Raw genomic sequence first — 26,605 nt, forward strand, 5'->3', positions numbered from 1 at the left:
TCACGGAGAAGGGACGCGGATGCGGAACAATCCTTGCTGAAGCTGCAGTCGGAAGAGCTTGCAGTTTGCGATCCGCAAAGCCGCGCAGCCGGTGCGGCGCAGGTCCGACGGAAACAGCGGTTTAGTGCGCTGCCAGGTCCCCGTGCTTCTTTTAAATTCTCTAACATAGTCATAATTTGTACCTGAATCCACACGCGCAACGACAGCAACAAAAAAAAAGACAAAATGCATAAACATACTGTAACTATCATCACATCGAACCTCTAATAAGGCAAATACGTGAATCAGAGCACACACAGAAACTCAAATCAATTTCCGGATATATGGCTGAAATTCTTGTCCAAAGGAAACTCTCACATTTCTTGTCTACATAAACCCACATCTAGAATTTTACTCTCTCACATTTTGTAGAAAGCCCTGTTATGCACTCGTACATATGGCCATGAAAGCACATAGTCTTCCAGATGTTTTTCAGTGTGAAGCCAGAAGCAATGCAGGAGTACTGAATATGCTTCTTAGTATGGGATTTAGAGCCAAAGTCCCTATCCCACTATCACATCTATGTCCCCAAAATGCAGAACCACCTGCTTACCCTGCAGAGATGGGACAACCAACCTCAGCAACTAACACTTTTTCTTATATTTAGACAGCTGTAGTAATATACTGTCAGTCTTTCTCTCTTATGATCTTCAAAGTGCTAATCAACCAAATGCTTATAGCACTGCGTTTATTTCTGAAGAGCTCCAATGTACAAAAACAACCTGTGCAGTTCTATATGTCCAGCATAATTCCCCTGAAGATAAAAGTAACTTAACAGAACATAGTCCCAGCCTTTTATTCTAAAAAAAAATTCACTCATTAGTGCCATGTATTTAAAAGACTAAAAAAAGACAAGCAACAGGTTATCAGTTCCAATTCTGACCTGTATCGAGATCTCCAATCACATATATGCTGGCTCCAATGGGCACAGCTCCATACACGAAGGAAGAACTAGTTGGGATACATAGGTTCTGGTCATTTAGATAAATCCACCTGTAAAAATAACAGTAATAAAAAAATGGGATGCAACCTTTATTGAGCACATTAAAAGAATTCCAGGTTCTTTTTGCAGCTGCCACCTTTGAATCAAAAGCAAAGTGTGCAAGTTGATTTGTTATGTAAAAACTGTTGGGAACATTGTCTAGATCAGGACAGCTCTGGTTTTTCCTAGCCAGAAAAAGCAATTTGTACTGCTGTTTGGGAAGCTCAGGATACTTCATCCTGAAGTTACTTTATTGCAGAATTGCTCCACTCATCTGTGTAATCTATCTGGAACAAATTCTTCTTGCAGCCACCCAGTGTGACCTCGTGGAAAAGAGCAGGAGTATCGGAGCCTCCGCTGCCACGGCCACGCCAGCCTTCTCCACAGGGAAAGGTTTAGGCAGCTTTGTCTTAAAATCAGCAGAGTCATAAAAGCATTTAAGTCTTAACAGGCCACACTAGAGGAAATGAAAAATTTCTATAGAGCAAGGCTTTGTTATGAAAGCAGTGCCTCCCCCATACAATGCCCCCAATTCTTGAATTGTACTTTATCGGCAACAAGAAATCCCTTGCCCAGCAAGATTTCAACACTTGGCAATGGTTAACTGGAAGCAAGGGACGGAAGACCAGAAATCAAAGTAACAAGGGATTTTTGGGAAAGAAATGTCCATTATCTGGAGCTGAAACAGACCTTCCTGATCATGTATCAGGCTCTCTTCAATCACTTTGTAGTTCCTACTATAATCTTACAAGTTCCTTACGTTCACTTTAAGCATATTCTCCTTTCAATACTACAGCAGCCTGATCTTTCTACCAAGTGAAAAGCAGTTTTCCACGTTGAAACCCTTGGCACCAAGGTAAGTACACACCCATCACCCACATGGGATGTCCCGTTTATCGAGAGTTGTCAGCACCCTCTCTCTGGTTTTGAAGGTAATTTCTACAAAAAACTGCTGCCCTTTTGCGGACGCTGTTCACAGTTAACTATTTATAGACCCTGAAGACATACAAATCACTGCTATTTTAGGTGACTGCTCCTAAATCTTTTATTAAATAACTTACGGAGAACAGAAAAATCTGAAAAACCTTTGCAAAGCACCTTGTGTATTTTCAATGCCGTACCTGGTTAATTTGAGGGAAAAGTTAGGAAATGGATACTGCTGACCTTTGAAAATTCGGCATCATCTTAACCCCTGATTCAGAAACAAGCCTCTCCGCTGGCAATGAAGGAGACGCTGCTACATATCAATTATCTTGGAGACAAAAAATCAATTTTTAAAGGCCAAATGAAAGGATTAGTTGTCCATTATTTTGTCTGCGCTATATGCTGAAGGATTAAGATTCTGCAGAAAGCAAGGGAATGGTTTGTAGCTGTCACAGAGAATGACCGATGAACTAGGAACACAAAAAGGACAAGTCCTCTACGCTGATTCAGAAACTGTTACAGAGCAAAACACCATTCACCAGATTTCACCAGTTTCCTTTCTTTACTGTGGGAAAGACGCGGTCAGTATTCTTGTGGCCTTTTAGCACCAAGTCATTTGGTATAACAAAAACTGAATAAGTGGCAGAGAAACGCAGGAGGAAGCCTGCAATTTCTTCCTTTTTTTAATAGTAAATACATGACCACGATAAGGAAGTAGAAAAAACAAAACTAGATAGGTTTAGTCTGGCTACTGATCAAGTTTGGCATTGGAAAACATGAATTTTGGGGGTTCGTCTCCATTAAATGCTCAAGGTTTTGAAGTTTAAACAACTAAAAACCAACAGGGTGGGACCCAAACATTTTCCTACTGTGCATGAAGAAAGGACAACGTTAAAATATCGGTAGCTGCTTGTGAAAATTCATTTTCAACCTTTCTCAACCAATACACTTTAAAAACAAGCGCAACTTTTCAGGAACACTTACAGCAGCTTTAGCAGTTAAAACCAGGAAGGAACAAAGACAGGAAGGGTAAGGGGTCACGTTTCATCAGAGTTTGACTAAGCTCCAGCACAATGTGGGTTGTGCCCGCGGTTTGAACAGTATGGAAAAAACACCACGACAAAAAATTCACAATCTTCAGGAATGTGAAAACAGTCCTTGGAACACAACTCTTGCGTATTTCCTTGGGATGGGTCTATTCAAACCCAACCCTGAGGTTTGTACCTCTGTGACCACAGGCAGAACAACTGCTCCGAAACTGAAATATCCTTCCACTCCAGCTAAAAAAAAAGGGGGAAGGAATGCTGATTTTTTTCAGTCTTAAAGTGATATAAACAGCAAAGAAAAAAATCCATCCACACTGCTATAATTAATAAGCAGGATGGTAACTGCTTTATTTCCAAGTGAGAAGGAAATAGAGATGCAATATAGAACCAACATATTCCAGACACGTCACCCCAAGCTCACTCGAGCCTACAAACGAATGAAGATCTTCTCCGTGCTCTTCCCGTCTGACAGCACCATCAGTCAGCCGGTTAGTTTGCTCATCACATTTACATAAGCGCCTTCTTTTAATGAAATTCCTGCCCACTGAATGGGAGAATCTTCCTAATTACACATACTACGGTAAAAGATTATTTACTACTCACATACTGCTGAAAGCATTTCCTTATTTTTACAATGTTCCAGTAGCCAAAGGAATACTTTTAAGGAGTTGTTACCAAGTATTGCTTCTGAACAAGTGTCTCTCACTTCTAACCCCCTCAATAGCTGCACATTTTGGTAACCAGGAGCTTGTGAAAAGGAAGAGGAAAACCTGCCACATGTCCAGAGCAGCCAGGAGAGGCAGCAGCGGCCACGCTCGAGGCCAGGGCTCCACCACCAGCTCCTGCAAAGAATGCTAAAGCCAATTTGTGATCTATTAGAGATTTACAGATGTCCACATTAGAAGGAATAAAAACAGAGTGTACCGTCATCATCAGATTCTCCACACACCTGCATGGTGCAGAAAGGACTATGAATTCTGACCTCTGGTAGAAGGAAAGACTGACACATCAAGGTGTTTAAAACATCGTTAGGATTTCCTGCTTTCTACGATACAGACCGACACTGGATCACTGAGCAAAGGATACCCTTATATCTCCACCTCACACTTTCACATTTTTTAAAATCTATTTTTAGCTTGATCAATTTAAAAAAACAGGATACAACGTACACAAAGCTCTATCTATAGCCTTGAAAAAAAAAATCTACATCCTGAAAAAACCTGCAGACTGACGTACATGTTTTCTATTCTTGGCTCCCTTAAATTCACTCATGCACATGACTCCAAAGACAGGCTGACAACACATTCATTAATTGAAAAAATCTCAGTTACAAAAGTACTTCAAATATGAGGATTATTTTCTACATTATCCTGTCCACATTTCATGCGTAAGCTACCATTCTGTCTCACTTCATTTATTTTATTACTTGTTTATACAGTATAGCTTAACAGGAGTCTCAATGTTTATTTTTTTTGCTAGTGTGAAGATCTCAGCATATTCCTAGTCTTCCGAAAAGCCTGCGTCATGGTTAAGAATAACAATTTTGAAAGACTCTGCACTGCGAGTTATTCTGGAGTAAGTTACTGTCAAAGTAAGCAATACTAAACAAGTTAAGCTTCAGTCCTTTAATCCAATTCAAGCCAGAATTATGACAGTTTATATGAATTAATATGTTTATATACCGATATAAGTACATACTTACTACATAGTTACACTAAGTAAAATCTGTAATCAGATCCTCATGGCCTCTCGCTGCCCAAGATGATGCCAGATCCCGCGTTCTCAGGTACTGAGAGCTGAGGTACGTACCAAAATCATGCAGATCGCACACATGTGCATTGCTGCACGTACCTGAAAACCGACAATATCTGAGAGCTGAACTCGTACTACATTCCACTCAAAAAGAAACTGAACGTAGTGGAGTTCTGCACTCACTGACAACCAGCTGGAAAAGTCTGTGGCTCATTATTGAGTACGCAATACCAGGACTATTAAAAAACACTATGAATGTTGGTTTAACCTGCTGCTGCTAAATGATCTTGCAAATATTCCTCCTCTCCACAAATCTCTCTTAACCCAACACTTTTGGACTTCTATCAGTAATACACGCATTACACTGTCAATGCAATATTTCAGCTTCGGCAGTCCCAGTATTATTCCTTCACTGTAATAATAACAAGAGTATGTGATGCACAGTCTGAAGGTGCTTACATTCTTCATGATGACTTTATGAAGTTGCTGGTTTGAAGTGGACTCATCACTTTTACTTATTCCAGAAACTTGCTGAGGAAACAAATGCACTTTTCAATTCTGAATTAAACGTTATGCCATTGCTACAAGGTGATTAAGAAGAATCAGTCTTTGTACATCTCACATTAACTATGCACTAATGAACTGGGAGAAAGATATTGTCCACCTGTGGTAAAATCTATAGCATCACTCATGCTTTACTCTTGAGTCACGATGCACAGCAGAGCATGCGATACCCAGTGGAAGTGGAATTGCTTAACTAATCAAACACACGTTTGGGTATTTAGCTTAATGTTTTAATGGAATTAAGAGAAGCATATTATTTAAGCTTTCATCCTTCACTCAAAATAAAGTAATTTAGATTTCTATTCTGCTATTTCTGATTCAGCCCAGGAAATAATACTCTCATGTTTTCCAGGGAGTCAACTTGCCTCCGTTTGATGTTCATTTGATACTTGTGAAACACTATTATAATGAAATCATGATAATTTTCCAGATTCAGTCTTACTTCAAAGAAGAGTACCAGACAACAAAGTATTTTGTCTCAGTATTTGGCAGGCTGAAATATCTCCTAACTGCGTTTTGAAGGGAAGCTCCTTTATGGCTCTTTTCTCTCTTCCCCCCATAGGTACAACTGCTCAGGTCTCACAGTCGCTGCCACAGAACGGTTTGTGTCCCGCACAGCACTCCAAGGGGATTGCAGTTCGGGGTAGCTGCTGGACCCCAGGAGCTGGAACATTCCGCAGTGATGCTGCACCCTCTCCTGGCCAGTAACATCCTCTTGTGCTGGGGCTGCGACTGGGCCCTTCCAAAACCCCATCATCCTGTTCTTCACTGTCCCTCCATTTCCAAAGGAACACACACAGCCTGTGAACCCCCAGCAGTGCAAGCGCAAATTTACACTGAGTTAAACTCCTAAGCTCAAATTCTGTGCAGTAGCAGCACAAAAAGGCAAAGTCTGAATATCTGAGCAGCCCTCAACGCATCCTCCTCCAGCAACTGGAGACTCGGCTCACCTGCCGCCTCACCTTCCTCCGTGCCGGCACAGCCCCCGTGCCACACACACAGCATACAGGGTGCTGGAACAAGGGCTGAAGCAACTGGATTTTTATTCTACCTTTATTTGAATTCTGTGACACCTCTGGGATGCCACCAAGCAGTTGCGGGTTGGAAACGCTGCTGGGCAGGCGCCAGCGCTGCAGTCAGCAGGTGGCAGCAAGGACTCACCTGCAGCACCCAGGCTGCAACCTCCCAGAGTCTGCAAACTCCACTTTAGGAAAGCTCAACCTGTATCAACCACGAAACAGGCTGACAGTCACCGGTGAGGAATCGTGAACTATTACATACTACATTGTGAAGAATGGAAGAGGAATATTTCAGGCAAATCAACTAAAAATATCATGCAGGAGGAGGTGAGCACTTCTTTCCTGAATTCTTTCCCCTTCAAAAACCTATTGCCAAAAAGTTAAACAGCTTTCAGCATTACCCCACACCCCCAAAGGGCTAGAAAATGCTAGAGAGCATCGGCAGCAATAGCCTTTCTTACCCATCTGCTTCCTATAACCATTTTAAAGAATGTTCTTTGTCCAGCTTCATTTGATTATAGCTAGCTTAGACAACACTTTGAACAACACAGAAGACCTCTTAATCCAGAAATGAAAGTCTCCTTCCATCCACATCTTGCAAGAAAATTATATAATAAAAACTTACATCTGCTATTGCATTTTTGTGTGCTTTAATACAGGTCAGAGTCATAAATTAGTCTGGATCTTGTAATACAGACGAGTTAATCTCCTCCACTGTCAACAAGACTTGAAACATCTGACCACAAAGTCATTTTTCAATTTAGTTTACAAAAAAGAGACTCATCCATCTTATAATTACATGCAAGAAGAAAAACTAACAACACTGGAGGAACCCAAGTGTGTCAGTTATGACTGGAGAATCAGGTGACTATACACAAAATTCTGTCTAACACAGCACTTGGAGTAGTTACCACAGGTGGTAATGTGAGCCAAGAGATAACAAATGAAGTCAGAATCAGATTCAAAACAAATAAAAGGAGATTAGCCATGCACAGTGTGTGGCGGTGGCTGTGGAATATATAGCATCCATAGAGTCTTTCCTATGGCAAAATCCTACGTGGGCTCAAAAAGCAATCAGCTATAAATGTTTGGAACAAAAACACATTACATTTCTTATCTCTAGCTTAGGAATTCACTACCTGCAAATCCCTGGAGATAAGGCTAGATCAAACTATGGGTACGATCAAGGTGTTTCTCCTGTTTAGGGACACTCAGGACTGACGTGGTGGCCCAGAGGGACCAGCCACTGAAGCAGATGGACATTTGGTAACAGCCAGTCTGGACCATGAAAAGTAAAATGTGCAGAGATTCATGGCAAAGATTGAATATGCTTTGAAGTGCTGGGGCAAGGTGAGTGTGTAAGGCTCATATTTTCCACATTTATAGCTGTAGCTAGTTACCTTTTAAACTCGTCGTGATAAAATTCAGATTTGCACGTCACCATCTCACTGGCTTGACTGTCGTCACGACTCCTGACCCCACCAAATACATAAAGCTCAGAGGCAACTCCGCAGGCCACTGCCCCAAATCTGAGAATCCAAATAAGGAAAAAACAATGCAATGTATCAAAACTATTTCACGTATCCTTCTGAACTTTCTCAATATTCTACATTTTTTAGATAGTTACATACACCCCATGCTTATATGTTCAATAAGATGAGATAAATCATGAATATGAGTAGTAAGCACCTAATTCAGACCATGTAAAAGAACTAAACAGCGAAGTATTTACCTCTGGAAAAAATTCTGAAGCTCCAATTCAACTACAATTTCTAGTTTTCATTTTGCATCAGGGAAGTATTGCTTGTAACACCAGGACTGTATTTATACACTATCCTTATTTATTACCTGGATGCTTATCTTTACTCATCCACATGTTGGCATTATAATTACGGGCCACCATGACTCAAAAAGATGTGGTAAAATCCATAGGATCTTTGGGACTCAGAGAAAAGACAACTTCCACTCATGAGAGCATGACAAAAGATTGCACACAGCAATCTAGTTTGCTCACCTTCTCTCTTTCAGAGGACAGATCGCCGTCCACTGCTGAGTCCTGGGGTCATAACACTCAACAGATTCAAAGAGTTTTCCATAGGAGCCTCCACCCATTGCATAGATTTTCTTCTTCATAGCTGCATAGCAGCCAATCTTGTGGAGAAAAGAAACAGTACATCTAAAATCACACACAAATGCACAGCATCGAGAGCTCAAAAATAACCATATATAAATACACACGTGTATATATTTGGGTTGCCCGTATTGCATGTCCAACTATGCTGTGCATAAAAATTCTCAGTGACAGTTCTGTTTTGATATATAAATAAAGAAGCTGGTCTCCCTCATTTCGAGGCTATTTGTTACAGCTTCTACTTGAAGCGAGAGTTCGCAATACATACATATACATGTTTGCATAACTAACAATAAGTAATGCGATAACATACGATGTAATTCTTACCTTTCTAACCATGGTCAAGTCTGGCTGCTTGGTCCAGGTCCGGCTATAAATATCATAGCTCTCCATAGAGATCAGCTCCCTTTCACCATCCTCACCTCCCAGAATATACAGAATACCATCAATCTCTACCACACCAAAATTATGTCGTGCCTAAGGAAAATCAAGAAAGTCGACGTTGTAAAAGATAACTGCCACTGTGAATAAATCAATACAACCTGCTTTTGAGCATATCAGCCTGCAAAGTGATATTGGTTTGGGTTTTTGTTTTGAAATGGTGAAGTCTTAAACTCCAAAATATGATTGTTAATTTCTTCAACTAATCAAAACAAAGGGCATTAAAAACAGACAAAGTAGCAAAAGCGAAAGAGACCCCACAGAAAGCTGAGAAGAGAGCTCAGCTGTATTCCACTTTGCACAGTAGTGGTCTCAAGGATGAAGCTTTTGCTTTCACGTCTCTACAGTGACAAAACTTGGCCCCATTATCTGCGAAAAGGCAGCTCTTCTGTTTTCTGTAGGAGCACAGCTACGCTCAGTCTTACCCAAGATTAAGCTGGAAACTTAATGCACTGTAACTACAAACCTGTCCAAACTTACGGGCCTTTGCCAACCAGAGCCTTTAATCCTGTGGCAAACAACAATTTCATAATAAACACCCTATGCTGATTTAAGAAGATAAAACACAGGTGTGTTAAGGATATATGTTTACAAATAATAAACTGTTACTTCTTGATGGAATGCCAACATGAAGGAGGAAACATTAACTCAAACCAAATTAATATAACTATGTCTCTGCAAGCCAGGTTCTGTATGTTGCCTGGTCCGCTGCCCATCTTTTCTGCACAATCCAACCCCTTTGTCCATATAAGAGTTTTCTTGTGTACAAAGGAAATGTATGCATATTTTTAGAGGGCTAGTATACACAGAATATTAAATATATTATACGACTGATTACATGTGGAATTGCTGAAATTTTGTAGTTCATCTTTACAGCTTCACTAACAGCTTTGTTATTTCCAGCTTCAGAAGTCATTATCAGACCACGAGTACAACAAGAGGATATAAACAGAAGGCAGTCCATAGAATGATTTTGAACGGGTAAGATGCAAGTGACCAGAGATCCAGAATAAAATCTTGCAGAACAAAAGGAATATTTTGCCAAAGTAAAAAAATCAAATCCCAACAGTTAGATAGTGATCTTGCCTCATTCATTGGTGGTAAGGAACTCCACGAATTGGTATCTGGATCATATTTCTCTCCAGAGCTTAGCGTTCCCTTGTTTTCATCCTGACCACCAAGCACAAATAAAAATCCTTCTGTAAAACAAAATGCAATGTGATCTTAAAAACAGGGTTCACACCTGTGCACTGAGCAAGACAATGCGACTGGTGAGCTGTGCTCTGGAATTCGCTAAGAAAGTCACACCAGTCACAGGCCACTCTGGACTGGAGAAGGTAAAGCACGTATTTATACCTGGACTTGAGCCTACCACCATAGGTAGTCTTCAACATATTCAGTGATGCAGCAATTAGAATTTACTCAAAACATGAAATACTCCTGGAGAGACAAATGTAGCAGATTCCCACAAAATATTGCAGGAATAGGGATTTTTACGACACTCAGATGACAGGGATTTTCACAGAATAAAGTAACATTTTGGGCAGACAAAGGGGAAGCATGAAATAACCCCAGTGCAGTCAATCTTGAAGTATTATTATAAACCACATCTCAGTTTTTGAGGCACTGGTAAGTTTGTGTAATATTGACTTTATAAATACAAAGTTCCCCTTTACCTGCTGACAATACTCCATGATTGATCCTTGGAATACTCATAGGAGCAAGTTCAATCCAGAGCTGTCTATTGGGATCATAAAGAGGACACATACAGCGCATCACTGAGGTTGGTTTCCGTGATCTGAACACAGGGTGGGGAGGGAACAAACAAAAACAGAAAGACAAGACAGAGTTTTACAAGTTCACCATTAACAACTTCTGTCCGAAACTTGCTTGTGTGTGATTTAATATATATTCATAAAGTGTGGCATTTCCCTGATAATGAGAAGACCTCCAAACCACACATACATACATTTATTTTTGTACAGACTGGAGGCATAAAAAGCAGACACACTTCATTTGTACTATATCTGCCTGTAGCATTTTTTTTATGAAGGAACTTTGAACCAACTCAAACAAACTGATAGGGAGCATTTGTAATGTCTGAGTAAAGTGATCCACAAACTGATGAGCAAAACTTTGAGTATTTTATTACACTTCTATAAAGAGCAAACATCTAGGCACTAAACTTATTTAAACAAGACAAGACCCTCCCCTCTACTGCACGGGGAACTCAAGACAAAGAAGGCATTATCGTGTGGAACAGGAATTTTCACCTGGCACCTCAGATGCGCCAGTTATGACTTTTCTTTTGGAATGACAACTATTAAAACCAGAACAGTTAAAGTACACATTCATTATTTTAAGATTTATATAGGTGCCTTTCAGACAATCAGAAAAGTGCTTCTCCAGCGTTCTGTGCTTATTTTGAGTAAAGTCTATTCAGTTTAAAAAAAAAAGAACAAACAGCCAACACCAGACAAACACCACATCCTGCTCTAAGTCTACTACGTGCTGAATGTCAGAAAACTATCACAAAATAACTATTTACTGCTGAATCATTCACATGGGTATTTCAGGTGTGCCTGACCAACTTAAAAAACTCAAACAACAGAATCATAAGCCCATTCTGTGCACATATCCTCTCCACGGCAGATGTGCCACGGGTGCCAGACACTTGTATTTTCACCAGCTGCGATGACCGAGGAGGCTACTCCGTACTTACACTCGCTCTTCTCCGCCAACGGTGACGATACACTCGGAGTAGCCGCGGGGCTTGAAGGAGGCGAGCATGGCCTCCCCCTGCTGCGGCGGCGTCAGCGGGATATTGTTGCATTCTTTGACGATCTCCCGGACCAGCGGTTCGCTCATCATCTGCTCGCGTAAATACGCCGCATCTAAGCCCGAAACCCACACTGCTGACATGACATCCTTCATGTGAACCTACGGAAAGAGATAAATGCCAGAAAATCCCCCAGATCTCACAGAAGAGCATTAAGGCACTCATACATACAGGTGCTTCTGTATTTATCAAAAACTTAAGAAATTTTTTGATATTTGGAAGTAATAACAAAACCCACAACACAATGTTATTACGGAAAATGTATCAAATCTCCAAAGTTTAACTACAAACATACCACGTGCTTTCTCTCTACAAAAACAAGATTATATCATCAAAGGTCAAAAAAGTCCTTTTTTTCTTAGTGCCTATTAAATAATAAAGACAGCAGATGACAAACATCATCAATACACCTCACCCTTCTACTGCATTTCAGGCAAGATTCAACTAATTCTGTAAGTGCAAGATCAGTCCTGGAAGAAATGTTATCTATTTTAAGATCCCACCGATATGGCCCGCATTCAAAATACAAGCATTTGGATGTCCTGACCTTTCTCGATTCCGAATCATGAGAAATCCACCTAATCACCGCTTCAAAGACGTATCTTTCGTTTCCAACATTGAGCTTTTCCATTGACAGCACTTCTTTCAGTTTTTGAGGAGTCAGTTCCAAGAATTCCTCTGTGCTGCTGACATCTCGAAAGTGAGTTTCCAGATACTCTGAGGCAAGGTAGTGAACATGATGCAAACAATAGTGCAGTGCAAAGTCCCGAATACCAATACAGTTCTCAGCAGCTATGCAACCTTCTAAAAACTCACAGCAGAGAGTTTTTAAGTCTGTAAGCAGCAGGAGATCAGCTGCCTGTACCACATCTTGGATAGTTTCTTCATTTAGCCTGATCTGCAAGAATTAATTTAGAAGTTATAGCTACTATCACTCATTTGTTTCATGACATGTCCGCATTCATTACACTCATTCTCAGGGGCTGAAAAATGGAGTAATAATGCCAGTGTAAAATTGATAGGACTACTACACATGTATAAATTAACACAGGGATGGAAAGGCACTTGCTTGACAGAAGGTGTCAAGCAGAATTTTGCACCTGAAGGAACCATGAAATTGCTCATCTAATCTGAGAACCTAAACCAAATTTTGCTGCAATAAATAAATATGTTTTAAACTGCATGTTCAGAAGATAATTTCAAGCCACATCTGCCTTTTCTTTTTCTGCGGAAAGTTAAAGTATTCAGCAATCTCCATTGGGCCTTGGACTCTTTGGGAGTCTCCCCAGTGCAGAAGAGCAGAACCAGCCCCTCCTCACCTGCACAGCCCCGCTGGGACATAACCAGAAGTTCTACCACAGAACTTTAAACATCATTAGGTTTATCTTTCAGGGTAGCAATGTTAAAATCCAGGTTATTTTGTCAAATAATTCAATTCCCGACTATATTTTTTAATCCCATACCTGCCCACTGAAGATGTAATCTAGTATCTCTTTCATGATATCAACAGATATCCCTTCAAGTTCAATCTTGTACGTTGAGCCATCATCCTTTGGAGGATTGTAATTCAATTTTGTCCTAAAAGAAGAGAAAATACATTTTTTAAAAAGCCCATTGCTTGCTCTCAGTTTTCTGAAGAAATTAATGCTCATTATGGATCACTTGAGCTGTAACAGAGATGTTAAACACTTACAATACGATTTGGAAATTGTCTTTTTGAATCAACATGAAAAGGCTGCATGTATGGTCTCTAATGCTGCTCACCGCATTTCCAAACTGAATACATTAGCCTTGCAAACTACCCACGGCATCAAAAGCCAAAGTACTTTTTTCCCAGCTCATTCATCACAAGCATTTAAAAACTTCACTCAGAAATTCAAACAGAACAGCAGCTCTGCTGACAGACGGAACAAGAATTTCCTTTGATAAAGGTGGGAAAAAAAACCAAACCAAACCAAAAAACCTTTTACCAAAAAGAAGATAATTACAGTGAGCAGATGCGATGAGAATAGACACTGGCACCACAAATATTTGGATTGCGTTACCATTTAGTGTAGTTTATGATGTTATCAGCCTAATGCTATGCCTGGCTGTATCCAAACTGTGCACCCACAGCTGCAGGAAACAGCCCGTGTGCTGCTCAGCCAAGCTTTAAATATTCATCTACATCAGTGGATGCTTCACTGATGAGCAACTTCTTTAAAAGTACCAGGAACAGGTTGATGTGCCTTTGAATGGAATGAGTGGGGACTGAAGAAGAAGATGAGAAAATAATAATAATGACACAGCAGGCAGCTTTGCTTTCCATCATGTTAGTACATCCAGGAAAGACAACTTTCAGTGTTCAAAACAGAGGAGTGCCCATCAGTCTAGTGAAAACAGCCACAATATGTATTAAAACAACATTCTGAACATCTTTCTTCCACGCTTTAGGCAACCAAGAATACATTATCTAAAAACCAGAAAACCCGCTTCACTGTCTCTGTGTGTGTATATCTATATGTAGATATAGCACAGTATATTTAAATAGAAACATTTTAAAACGTTTTTACATGCGTTTAAATATATCCTTAGATGAAATTAATTTCTTAATGCGGTTTTGCTAAGCTGAAAGTGTCCCGTTTTTCCCAGTCTTCTGCTATTCACACTCATACTAAGTAAATACATAAATAGGACTTGGCTAAGGGCAGATTCTGCTTCACTTAGTCATATCAGAATAAATTTCTCACAAAACAAGATGTAACTCACATCAAATAAAATCCTAGTCTGTAAGGAGCTATTTTTAAGTGTGAGTAAGGGTGGTAATTGTAGCCCTGAAGTTAATCACACTTGTGGTCTTGTTTCCATATTGCTTTTCTACACAGAACACTGGGAGACAACTCTGATGCTACGCCCGACTGCACGAGGTCTGTAAACCGCTTTATTCTGTGCTTGTGCAGCACCCAGCCCAAGTTATAACACAAATAATGACAATATAATACAGATTGGGAAATTGTTTCTTTCCTAACCCTTGGAAGGAGATTACAAAACGAAGCCTGTTCACTAAACAGCCTGTGTGACTTCCAGAGAGCACGTGCTGCGATCGCAGCCACTGATTTGCAACTTGTCACCTGCAAACCTCCAAACCAAACCTGCAGCTTAAGCAATGCCGTACAACACACATCCCAGCTCACGCCGCCCTCACCCACGAGGAACGGGCATTCTTCATGCCTGTGTCTCCAAATGAATGAAAGAGCATTTCCACACATTTCAACTCTAACCCACTATCAAGGCTTCTTTATACACATTTTCAAGCTTATCCGAACTACCTCGGTTTTAATTACGCCAACTATGCTGGGTTTGTAATGAAAGCTGGATCTTGTTTCCTGGAATCAAACTGTGTTTTCTTTTAATTTAACGTTAAATCTATGAAGGTTTGCAGCGTCTGGCTCTCTTCATAAGGAAAGAGAGACAGCCAGATGGTATCTATGTTCCATACCCATGAGTCGCTGGCATGGTCACATACACAGTGGTATCTACTCAGAACCTGGGCAGTCCAACACATTGTGGGGCTTAGAACAGATGCAAGGCATGTCATAAACATGCTGCACACCAGCACTAATGGGGAGATTAGGGAAAGGACTAGTGCTGTTTATCACCAACTTTCATCTTAGCATCACCTGTACACACCCAAGCTAAATCACCTCTTGCATGGACTTTATGCTGACACCTCCTAGTAACAAAGATGAGTTGTGCAGAAGTTCTGGGTCTTATCAGGCTAGGTGTTCTAATTACTGTGTAGGTTTTTTTTTAGACATCAACAGAAAAGAAACTAATCAACCACTCATGCAAGCCCAAAACAAAGCAGAAAAATAACCCTGACAACAAACTGACTGATTTCAAAGCTATAGATCCTTAAGTTGGCAAATTTTCACCTTATGCAAATGCATCCCAGACTAAGCTTTGTTCCTGTCATCTGTTCTGAGAAAGAGTAGTTACCCATCTGTCACACAACTTTAAATTGGTAGTTAATAAACACCTGGGTTATTTGTTTTGGTACAAAGATTTCCGAGCTGTGGCACCAGCTGGAGGTTCTCCCTGTCGCTCACACCCAGCACTGCAGGACGGCTACTGCCTGCTGGGAAGAGGGGAGGAAAAAATCATTCAAGGACGTATTATAACCAAGTTTGGGTTTGGAAAAGTTTAAGACAGAAATCCATGAGTCTAATATGGAGAGAAAGTTGGAGGAGGAGAAAAATGCAGTAGGTGTGTAAGGGGAGGGCACGGAGCCACAACTCCTTGTGCAGCCCCCAGCATCAGCTGGGACCTGTGCCCACACCGCACTGGCCAGCAGGGCGCCGGGCACCCTTCCTGTAACACACACACCAGATAGAATGAGAAACTTTCAAGGTATTTTTTTTCCAGGTTCAGAAAAACAGAGTGGACAACACACTGTGAAATCCTTAAGCCAGTCATCTATCAAATTTCGCTTTAGCAAAAATATTTCTAGTTATGCTCAAGAAGAAGTTTCCCAATCTGTCTGTATGCAAGGAAAGGGGATCACAGAATCATTTCAGTTGGAAGAGATCACCAATTCCAATGATAACCTAACTCTAGCACTAACCCAAGTCCCTAAGAACCTCGTATAAATGCCTTCTAAACCCCTCCTGGGATGGTGGCTCCATCACTGCCCTGGCGGTGACCATCACCGGCCAACGTGCAGAGATGTGCCCAGCTGCAGCGCGGCCGCTTCCAACACGTGCGAGCGCTTCCTACCCTGCACAACATCTCTAATTACTTTAAAAGCACTCCAAGTTGCCAAACCACAGCAGAAGAGCCTGCCTCAATCTTTCTTAGTTCAGATGAAAGACCAGAACATCAAGATTTAGAAGGAAATAAAAACCTCCACAGCCAACCAGCAAACCCATTAACTGAGAACAGAGCTCAGCTGAGAAACGGAGCTGGGGAAACAAAACAAGGCAACTTCTTCGTCCTGTTTTCTTAAGTAATTTAATTTTTCACAGCTTAACTCCATACATGTTTTAAAAGGAAGTTTTTCATTTTTTAATTAAGAAGATCATCATTGTAAGTTGGGAATTGCTTCCAGTAACATAAATAGTGTTCTATACATGTGTAACATTCACCTCAACTTCTTGCAGCTGCTCAGGAGAACTGCTTGGCACACACTGCACCTCAAGCAAATGGCACAAGAACTGGGTTGATGTCGTGTTTTGATGCTGTGTCTGTTTGTGACAAATTTAGAATCCGCTCTTCCACATCACTTAAGAAATACAATCCTAATGAGTCATCTCAAATGACACTACATAAGGTAGAACGAGGGAAAAAATGCCAATACCTCTTCTGTATGTGTAAGCAACAACAGAAGCAAGGGAAATTGTTGAAATGAAAACAAGGGCTTAAGAACAAACCTTGATATTGCTAGGAGTCACGATTCACATCTAATGGCATAAGACAGATTCAAGTAATTAAAAAAAAAAAAACAACATATAAATTTAAGATTGTCCACTGCTGTTGTTACAATTAAGATGGATCTCCCAACTCACCTCCTATTTTAAAAGAGCAAAAGAAAACCACACAGTCATACTTCCAATCTCGCAGCCAAGTCCCCCAGAGAGCACTATTGCGGGTCAATCAAGGTGCATGGGAAGCGCATTGAGAAAGGGCCCACATGTCTGAAAACTTGTTTTTACCCATGTTTTACAGTTGACAGTTTACAGGAGAGGGAATAATATTTTAAAAAAGAACACACAACCAAACAAAACAAAAACCAAAACAAAGAATTCAGCTGCCACCGATAAATCTTGCTTTCCTGAGTCAGACATAGTTCTGTGGGAACACTTTTATCTTTAAAACCTCCGCCTTCGAGAACTATTATGAAAAGATACCCCATGTATTTCTACAGTGGTGACATAAAGTGAACAATAGTTCAAATCTTGGAATGTTTGAATCCTTAGAGCGCTGGTATATCAGTACCCAAAGAGGTACAGAAAACATCTGTTTGCCAAGACTGTGCCTTTGTAAAGCAGAATGCTCTAGACCACATTCACCTCAAGCAGGTTTACAATATTTATAGTGAACAACAATAGAAAAATGTGGGAAGCAAAAGACAGACACTTTGGATTTGATGGTTTGCAATACCAAACTCTGACCTGCTCCCACGTCACGGCGCTGCAAAGGACGCAGCTGCAGATCCACTTACCGGCTGCACCGCCGTGTCGGGAACAAACTGCAGGAGGTGAGAGGGAAACATTTGTCTTTTCAAAAGGAGCTGCTCCAAATTAATGGGTTTGCTCCAGATTAACCATAAGGGCTAGTCTACACAAGCTCCGCCAATATTGCCACACCAGCAAACTTTAGAATTAGAGTCGCAAAGCCAAACTTTCTAAACCAAAGAGTAATAAAATTGGGGTTTGATGATACATCCTTTACCTGCAGCAGTGTTTTGGTTTTCTCCAGAGAGCATTTGAAAATGAAGTTATACCTCCAACAAAAATTCCCAGCAAAGCCATGAACCAAACCTAAAACACACTCACAAGGATGACTCAGTCCCAAAAATGACAGGCAAGTACTTTGAGATTTTGCATCAGTAAGGAGAAAACTTTAAAATTCTGCTTTTGATGCAAACATAAGGTCAATTTAGTCTCCTGATCTGGGCTTCCTTATGTAGGCTTGAGTCTTCCAAGCACAAGCTTTCCATGTTAAATCTAATTAAGTCCCACTTAGGATTGACCACTTTGATGCTGAAGTTTTTTCATTTGTCTACCTTCCTCCCTGCAACATTTTCTCTCATGAAGGCTGACCTTTCTGCATGAAAAAAACCCTTAATAATCACATTATTAAGCAGGTCACACAAAACCATGATGCAGCAGTTCACTCCACCCGCTGCCATCCTCCAAAAAGATATTTTACAACCAAATCAGTTTTCCTTTGAGGTCGCACCCTGGCCTTTAGCACCGCACATAAAAGCCAGTCCTCACCACACCCCGCCAAGGGTGCCAGCTCTGAGGAGTTCAGCGATGCCTCTTGTACGTCCCTCCTCTTCAGATCATCTGTAGCGGCAACTTCAGGTCTCAAGGCAAATCAGGTCCATCCAACAGCTCAGCACAAAATCCTGCACAAGTTGCTTTGCTTGGTTTAAGAGAAGCAACAACTAGGAATAACTCTTTTCCCTCGCCCCATGAGAGCAAAGCGGTTCCTTCAGCAGCAGCACAAGGGACATGTCCAGGGCTCACAGTCTTCGCTCAGGAAAGAGTTTGTTTACCCCGAAAAGCCGAAGTTACGCTGAGCTCATCCAGAGCAAGACTGCAATCTCAATTGGAAATCTACCCTCAGCCAGCCTGTCTTGCCTAAACATGCGAGTTAGCCCTGAGTAGACAGAACACACACTTGACGAACACAGTCCCCAAGAACTTGGAGCTTCTCAGCAGCACTCAGGACCTGCCACTGCATCTTACTTTGGCTTTTGTTTTTAGCCAACTTGTTAACCAACCAAGTGACTGTACCAGCTGAGCTGACACACGAGTCCATCACAAGCTGCACAGAGGATTTGGGCGCTGCTGCCAATGGCTTGTGCCACATTCCTCATACATGGCACGGAACAGAAGCTCAGCCTCGTCTGTGCACATTATCCAGCAGACCCAGTTCAGCCTCTCACACAAAGCACAGGTCCATTATGTACCTTCTTGTATTAGAAATACCTGCCACTGGATTCAGAAAGGTGATTTGGGGTTTTTTTAAATTTGTTTTTAAAAGGTGGGGAAAAGAGATCTAATCCCTGTTCCTCAACGGGCAGCAGGTCAGATCGCATGGAACATTCAAAGCGTCTCCTTAGGTTACTAAATCTGTACCGTATTTACGCCATTTTTGTGCTATGAGTGACAAGTTAGCGCGCTAAACAGACAATTACTGAGCTTTCCAGTCTGTACCAGCTGAAAATTTAGCGTTCTACTACACAGTAGTGTTACACCTCCTAGATAGCAAGCTGGAACTAGGACTTTCTTGGAAAAGCAATGGAAGACATTTCTGGAATACAGTTTTAAACCAAGAAATTAACTGTACCCTACTTGAAAATATGTCTTCCTTCAAATTAATTGTTTTTAAACTTGTTTAAAATGTTGCTTGTTTGGTTTTTTTTAGAAGGAACAAGTACAGTACCATACTCATCCTGATAAATTTAACATTAAATATATTCAAGAAATGCAATGTTGTGTAGTGTCTCTAATAATCCAAACACTCCTGTGACTTACTAAAGTCATATTTTGAAAACAACAATGAATCTGCTGAGAAAACTTGGTTTAATCAGGTTTTTATACCTCACTTATAGCACATGGGAGAAATAAGCAGAGTCAGATTTTCATAATCACTGATAAATATGAAGTTGAAGGGACCAAATGACAAGGGCATAAGTGGTATCGTGGGGCAGCTGGAAGATGTGACAGGCACTGGGTTTCTTTGGGAACCCAATAGGCGAAGGCACCAGAACTCGGGACGCGCCAGAAGCTGGAAAACTGAAACCTGCAATACACAGCCAAGAGGAAAAAGGAACCAGGAGCGTGGATTTCACCAGCACAACAAGGAAGAGCCAAGAGTCTGCAGCTCGGAGTACAAACCGTGTCCACAAACAATAACAAGAGCTGCACCAGGCAGCTTAAAGTAATTCAGGACACGTAAACCAACGCGCCTGAGGACATAAACCAGCTACTAACTATGTGGTATTAAGAACGTATTTCCTAGGTAGGCAACAAGCAGCTTTGGAGCTGTCCAGAACAGTGATATTTTTTTTTTTGGGGGGGGTTTATTGGAAATATTAAGCAGTGGCATTGACATAATCTGGAAGACGAATAGGAAACTGGAGAGATCCTCATGCAGAGGTAACGCTGCATTGGTACTCAGTACCAGGACAAACAGAGAGCATTGTACAATCTACGAAACAAGAGGTCTGCACAGAGGGTGAAGAAACGACTTCTTTAAAATCATTAGTTACTTGTCATGTTTGTCAGTTGTTCCTTTTGGAACTGCAGTTGAGACCAATGCAAATAAACAAACACCACAAATCAAGAAGTCCAGACTCATCAACCTCAGATCTTTCTCCAGACAAATGATGCCCTTCAGGACAGCCCAGCTCCAGCCACAAAATACACGTTAAGTGTGCAAGAAAAATTCTTAATTAAAAAAAAAAGGTTATTTTAATAATAAAAGTTTTGCCAAATAAGGCAATTAAAGCAGGTGTAAAGGCAACCTACAGAGTATTAATTACTCAGCCATCCCAAGCAGCTCCATCCCACCACACCTCCCACCCCAGCTCGCCTCTTGCGCCAGGCACCACATCAACCGCGTGTCTTCCGATACAAAGAAAGGCCAAGAAATTTCATGTAAAGCTCTCCTGCGTCAACAGGATGCTCTGATTTCGGGTTCTCCCTCAGCCTGACATGTAGGAGCAGCCCAACTGTAGCTTCCTACTATTTGGAGCTGGGTAAGAGCCTCATTGCTTCCTCCCTTCGGGCCATCTTTGGGGCTTGTTGGGGCAGGAATATAATTAACAACTCCCCATTCAAGCCTGGTATGGTGATTTTTAAAACCCTTTTTAAACCATAAGCTTTTAACATACCTTTATCTCTGTTGCCCCTCAATTACTTATCTAAACATAACACACATTTAGGCACTTTTCCTGAGTTATGCCAGGTAGAGAGTTTCTGGACAAGGCAACTATTTTGATTTACTGCTTCTCAAAGTTAGATTTTACAACTCAGTTATCACTAAAACAACACAGATGATACTTTAGTTTCTTTAAAAACAAAAACAAACAAACAAAAAAAAAACACAACACCAAAACCCAACTATGACTCATTTAAAAAAGAACAGCTTTAAAAGTCTGGAAGCAAATTCTGCCCTGATTTGTTCCTGTCTTCCTAGTGCCAGGGCAGCCTGTAAAGTTCCCAGGAGGCTGCCAGAAACCAACCTCTCATAAGAAAGCCTGAAGAAGAGACGGCTTTAGATCTCTCCTTGACAGAGCAGCGGCCACAACGCTGCCCTGCACACCCAGGGAAGAGGGCACAGGACCTGGCAGGAGCACAGTACGGCTCAGCTAAACCAGAATTCGAGAGCACGGGGTCCTGACAACCAAATACCAACCAGACATCTCATCCAATGCTCGCGCCAGCCCCTGGGGATGCTCGCAGACACGCACACAGGCCAACATCTCAGCAGATCTCCTTCTGACGGGCTTCATGACAAGCCAAAACACACCAAAGGCTTCCACACGGACCAAAGGACGGGAGCTCGGTGACCAGAGACATATCCCAGCACATCTCCAGAGAGATATCTCTTTGGGCACTGGCAGAGAGGTTGCGGTTTTGTGGCTCCACAAAGGTCCTACGAGGTCTGCAGTGTTATAGGGATGGCAGAAGGATGAACAGCACAAGTGAGAAGATGCAAATGCTGTCAGGTTATTCCTGAGCAAAAATAACTTACAAGCAGCACAGCTATTTACAAGTAAATGGAAAATAACGTTAACTGAATTTTACATTTTTATTTTCGTTTAACTATATTATGCTCATGTGGAAAAAGATGAAAATATGGTTACTGGTCCATTACAAAGTTAGAAAAGCCTTGGGGAACAGTATAGAATACACACAGTCATCTGTAACCTGTTCACACAGATGCATAAAAACCAAGGGCAAAAATTGCTGAGAAAACAAAAATGCCTTAATTTAATTTCTAATACAGTAGCACAATCCCTGCCTAACAACATTAAGTTCATCTAAGAATTTGAGCTTAAATATCCTGTTTGTGAAGGCAGTTCCCACATGCTCCTGTGACACCGGCAAGCAGACAGTGAGGTAGCAAAATAAGAGGAGCTGCAAGTTCCAGCCGGCCAGGAACAACTCACGCCAGACAGAGATGGATCTGTTCGGATGAGAACATCTGCTGCTACTGCTGAGGATACCAGGAATACTTGGAACAAGTCTATCCTATATAAGGTTTGCGGATATATGCTTCAACTTAGGCCAAACTTACTAGCGCAAGCATTGTTTATTCTGGTAAAAGCAACATAATTTACACTAAGCTCACAAACTAAATAAATTTATTCAGGGCAATAGAATTGTATCTACGTTACAGCAATTGCCAGAACAAAAAGTGGTAAAAAAAAGCGCAGGCTCCTGGCTGATGCGTTACAGAAGAGAAAAATCAAGAGCTAAGCTGGCTTGAATTTAAGTTCTCTGGGATGCACAGCAACACTGCTTTGATCCAAACCACGCTCTGTCCTAGGGAATCTCTTCCCGAGGAATCCTCCTTTTCTCAGGCTCAGGAATATACCACAAGATCTCCGAGATATCCAGGAAGACTTCTGTGTTTTGTAAATGACAGGATTTGCTCCAGGGGCACACGGAGAGATTAGATAAACCTGTACATACACAGCAATGCTGTAGGAATTCACACCACCACCCCAGACCTCTCTGCCCTCAGAGAGCTACAAGCAACTTGGCATTAAGCAACTGAGGCAAGACCTCAAGAATCAAAGTACCACAAAAATTAAAAGTCTCACTGGTCCCCCAGACTTAAAAATTGTTCATGAAACAGGCATTTTTGTCCATGTACTTGCAGAGGCTAACCAATGGACAAGAGAAGCAGATGGGACCAGCGACACTGGTAAAACTTCTGTGTGTTTCTGCATCCCCTTCACATCTTTGAGCTTCTCCCCGTTGAAGCTGCCATTTTTGAGCTGCACGGATAATCCAGTTGCCAAATAACTAGAGGGAAGCCACATCACTATAATTTACAAGCGTCCTACTCATCACCAGGCAGCCAAACAGCTTCCATGCAAAACTCAAAAACAAGTAACGCTCCTCTCTGTGGCTGCACAAATCCTTCAGCACATGCAGGCTCTGCTCACACCCAACCACCCCCTCAAAGTCCGTGCCTGCTTATTTTCCTACTCACACCCTACACTGAGCATTCATGCAAACCCTACACAGCTCCCGAACTCACCCACCAACTTGCCCAAAGCCACAACACATAATGACACAGCCGGGTACAGAAAACGCCACGCCAGCTCACACTTCCACCGCTCCGCCGCCGAGCACAAGTTTCACGTATCCTCTCATTCTTCTTCCAAGTTGTACTCCTGAAATCAGTTAATGGATTTTTCTGAGCTTTATATTGGAATTTTTCAAATAAGAATGACCCAACTCAACTGGCATTTGGAGACTGTAACAGCCTCTGGTACCAGAGTGCACTTTGGAATCACCTGCCCTTAAAATACAAGGACGTAAAATTCTTGAGTCTTCTGCAATAACTCTTCATGCAGAAACTAAACCAATCATTTTATTTGAAAACCAACACTCAATAAGTGGGACTTGCACAGACTAGGTACAAGCTGTAGATTAATTTTATCTCCAAAAAGAGCCACTGAAACGTTACTTCTGGCTGGAAATGTAACGCTCCAACCTACCTGAGCAATTCTACCCAATGTGAAGACCAGTTGGACTAAGAGAGAGATCCTGGAGTGATAAAAAGATAAGCAGCAAGTAAAAACTAGGCTTTGCAAAGGTGGGTAATACAAATGTTTTCTTAATGTGCCATACAAGAACCAGGTATGTGTATTTTTGGTTCTTTACATCTTGCAAGCCTGAGGAGAAAAGATGAATATGCTTGAAAAAACATAACCACCTTGATCGTATTTATATATTAATCCGTGTAACCTACTTTCACACATAGTTAATGAGTTCCTTCATGGGATCTGAACCCGAAAAATTTTGAATTTAAAGAAACCACAACTCTAAAAACTACAAGTTTTATTGCTAATGTAGCTCCGTCTGGTGCTCTTAGTCCTCACACACACTTATGTTTCCCTCATACATTTTTCACACATGAACAAAACGCAATACTTAAAGACGAAATTCCATGAAAAGGTACTTCTCCATAGAACAATTTACAATTTCTTTTAATTAAGCAATCTTTTTCACAGTAAAAACAGCACATTTCCTGCAAACTCATCTTGCTGTTACAATAGAACAGCAGTTTTTCCAAGAATATGACCTTTTTACACCTGGAGCAACCCTTCTGAACCTTAATTTCAGGTATGTCATAAGGTCACATAAAACACGATGACCAACAACCTGAAAAGCATTCAGGCGCTTTGAAGAGTTTTGGATCAATGGTTCATTTCAATTTCACGTCTTTCATTCACCTTTCACCACTGTGCTTTAAAACTGCTTCTCAAGACAAGCACCAAAATAAAGTATTATTATTATTATTATACATGGGCCCCACGGTGTCTTTTATTGCAAGTTCTTGATGACCTTCCTTCTCTGTGTATTTTATGTTATGTCTCAGCCCTGCTAGCTCAACCCACGCAGTGAGCAGTTTCTTTAAGTCTATTCACCATCAACACCTACTTAAAAGTTAATCACTAACTTCATATCCTATTGATTTCATTTTTGTACTTGAGAATGCCAAAGCTGCACTACAACGGTCACCCAAAACACCTCGCTGCCTAAATGCAGATGATAACACAACACTGAAGCAGGTTGTGTGTGTTTGGAGAGTAGTGTACAGACTCCCACCCCCACCTAGAGCAAATATGCTGATTTCAGGACAACTTCACAGGAAGCTACAACTGCAAGGAATGTCCAAGCAGTACAAAAAGTCTGCTGCGGACTTAGGATAACCCTGTGTTTAGGTGACACTGAAGGGTCTGCTCCTGCTTTACAGACCAGGACAAAATTAATGTCTATTACCTACAAATGACAGGACTCTAAAAATAAAAAGCTCTTCAGAATTAATGACTTGTACATTTCGTTTACCCTCTCTGACATGTAGGCACATACTGTAGAAATCCTATAGCGGGTATATTCTTTTTGCTTGATGCCACCAGACTCACCACCGAGTGCAACGGAGAAGTTGGAGCCGCTGTCGGCAGCAGGACCCTTCATGAAATGGGTTTTCCTGCAAACGCAGCCCAGATGAGCCTCGGAAACCACGACTGCACCAGCACAGCTCGTCCTCCCAGCGCTCGCCGTCAAACCGCAGAGTTTTGACAGCACACGCTGCTGACAGCCCTGCCCGGAGCAGCTCTCCCGGCGCCGCCGGGCTCCGATACCTCTGGCAATTTCTGAGTTATGTTCTTAGATACTGCACAGGAGCAAGAGATGGGGAGACAAACCGATTTCCTTTCTTTCTCTTTTTTTTACTTAAAAGCTGATATGCTTCAGAACCCATAACAAGCACCACCCGGAGACCCGTCTCGCTAGAAGCCATCAAGAAGAGCTGCCCCTGCGGCGCTGGCCGGATGAGCCGAGGGGACAAACCCCGCAGAGGCCCCGCCGAGCAATCATCCTCCAAGTTCATTGTTTCTGGGTTGCACGGTTACACGCCGGGCACTCGGCAGCAATTTAGTTGTTCAGGGCATTTTGTGTCCTTTCTCCAGTGGGCTCACCAGCCTTCCGAACCTGCAGAAAGCAGCGGCTTAATGCAGGGGATACGGCCGGAGGGAACCGGCCGAGCCGCCACTTTCCCCGGGGCGCTCAGGCGAACCCCGGGGCCGGGCGGGCACCCCGGGCAGCGCCTGCGCTCCGCCGGCCGCCCCGACTCCTCCGTCCTTAAAAGAAGCCGAGCCCGCTCCTTATGTAACCGCAACGCCCCCCCAGAGCGCGGCCTCCCCGGGAGCTGCGGGCCCGGCGCCGGCGGCCTCCCCGCGTACCTGATGTAGGGGCTGGCGGCCGCCAGGATGTTCTTCTGCACCGGGATCTCCTCCCCCTCCAGCACCAGGTGCGCGTCGCAGAAGCGGCTCTCCTCGCGGAACGAGCTGAGCGCCCGCAGCAGCCGCGCCGGGTGCTGGGGGTCGGACACGGCGCTGGGCCCCGACAT

At 42.1% G+C, this 26,605-nt stretch overlaps 1 protein-coding gene across 1 annotated transcript; it reads right to left on the reverse strand.

Annotated features, from left to right (window-relative positions):
• Positions 1-26,605, reverse strand: GAN (gigaxonin; the record flags this gene model as incomplete). The annotated part of the gene is made up of 11 exons (XM_080351878.1): positions 1-182; positions 923-1,032; positions 7,727-7,855; positions 8,341-8,477; positions 8,785-8,934; positions 9,985-10,097; positions 10,575-10,696; positions 11,621-11,838; positions 12,285-12,635; positions 13,201-13,315; positions 26,439-26,605. The coding sequence occupies 11 exons, from the start codon at positions 26,603-26,605 to the stop codon at positions 1-3; spliced, it is 1,794 nt and encodes a 597-aa protein (XP_080208004.1).

Source organism: Nesoenas mayeri (genome assembly GCF_963082525.1).
Source record: "Nesoenas mayeri genome assembly, chromosome: 12".
NCBI classification, from domain to species: domain Eukaryota; kingdom Metazoa; phylum Chordata; class Aves; order Columbiformes; family Columbidae; genus Nesoenas; species Nesoenas mayeri.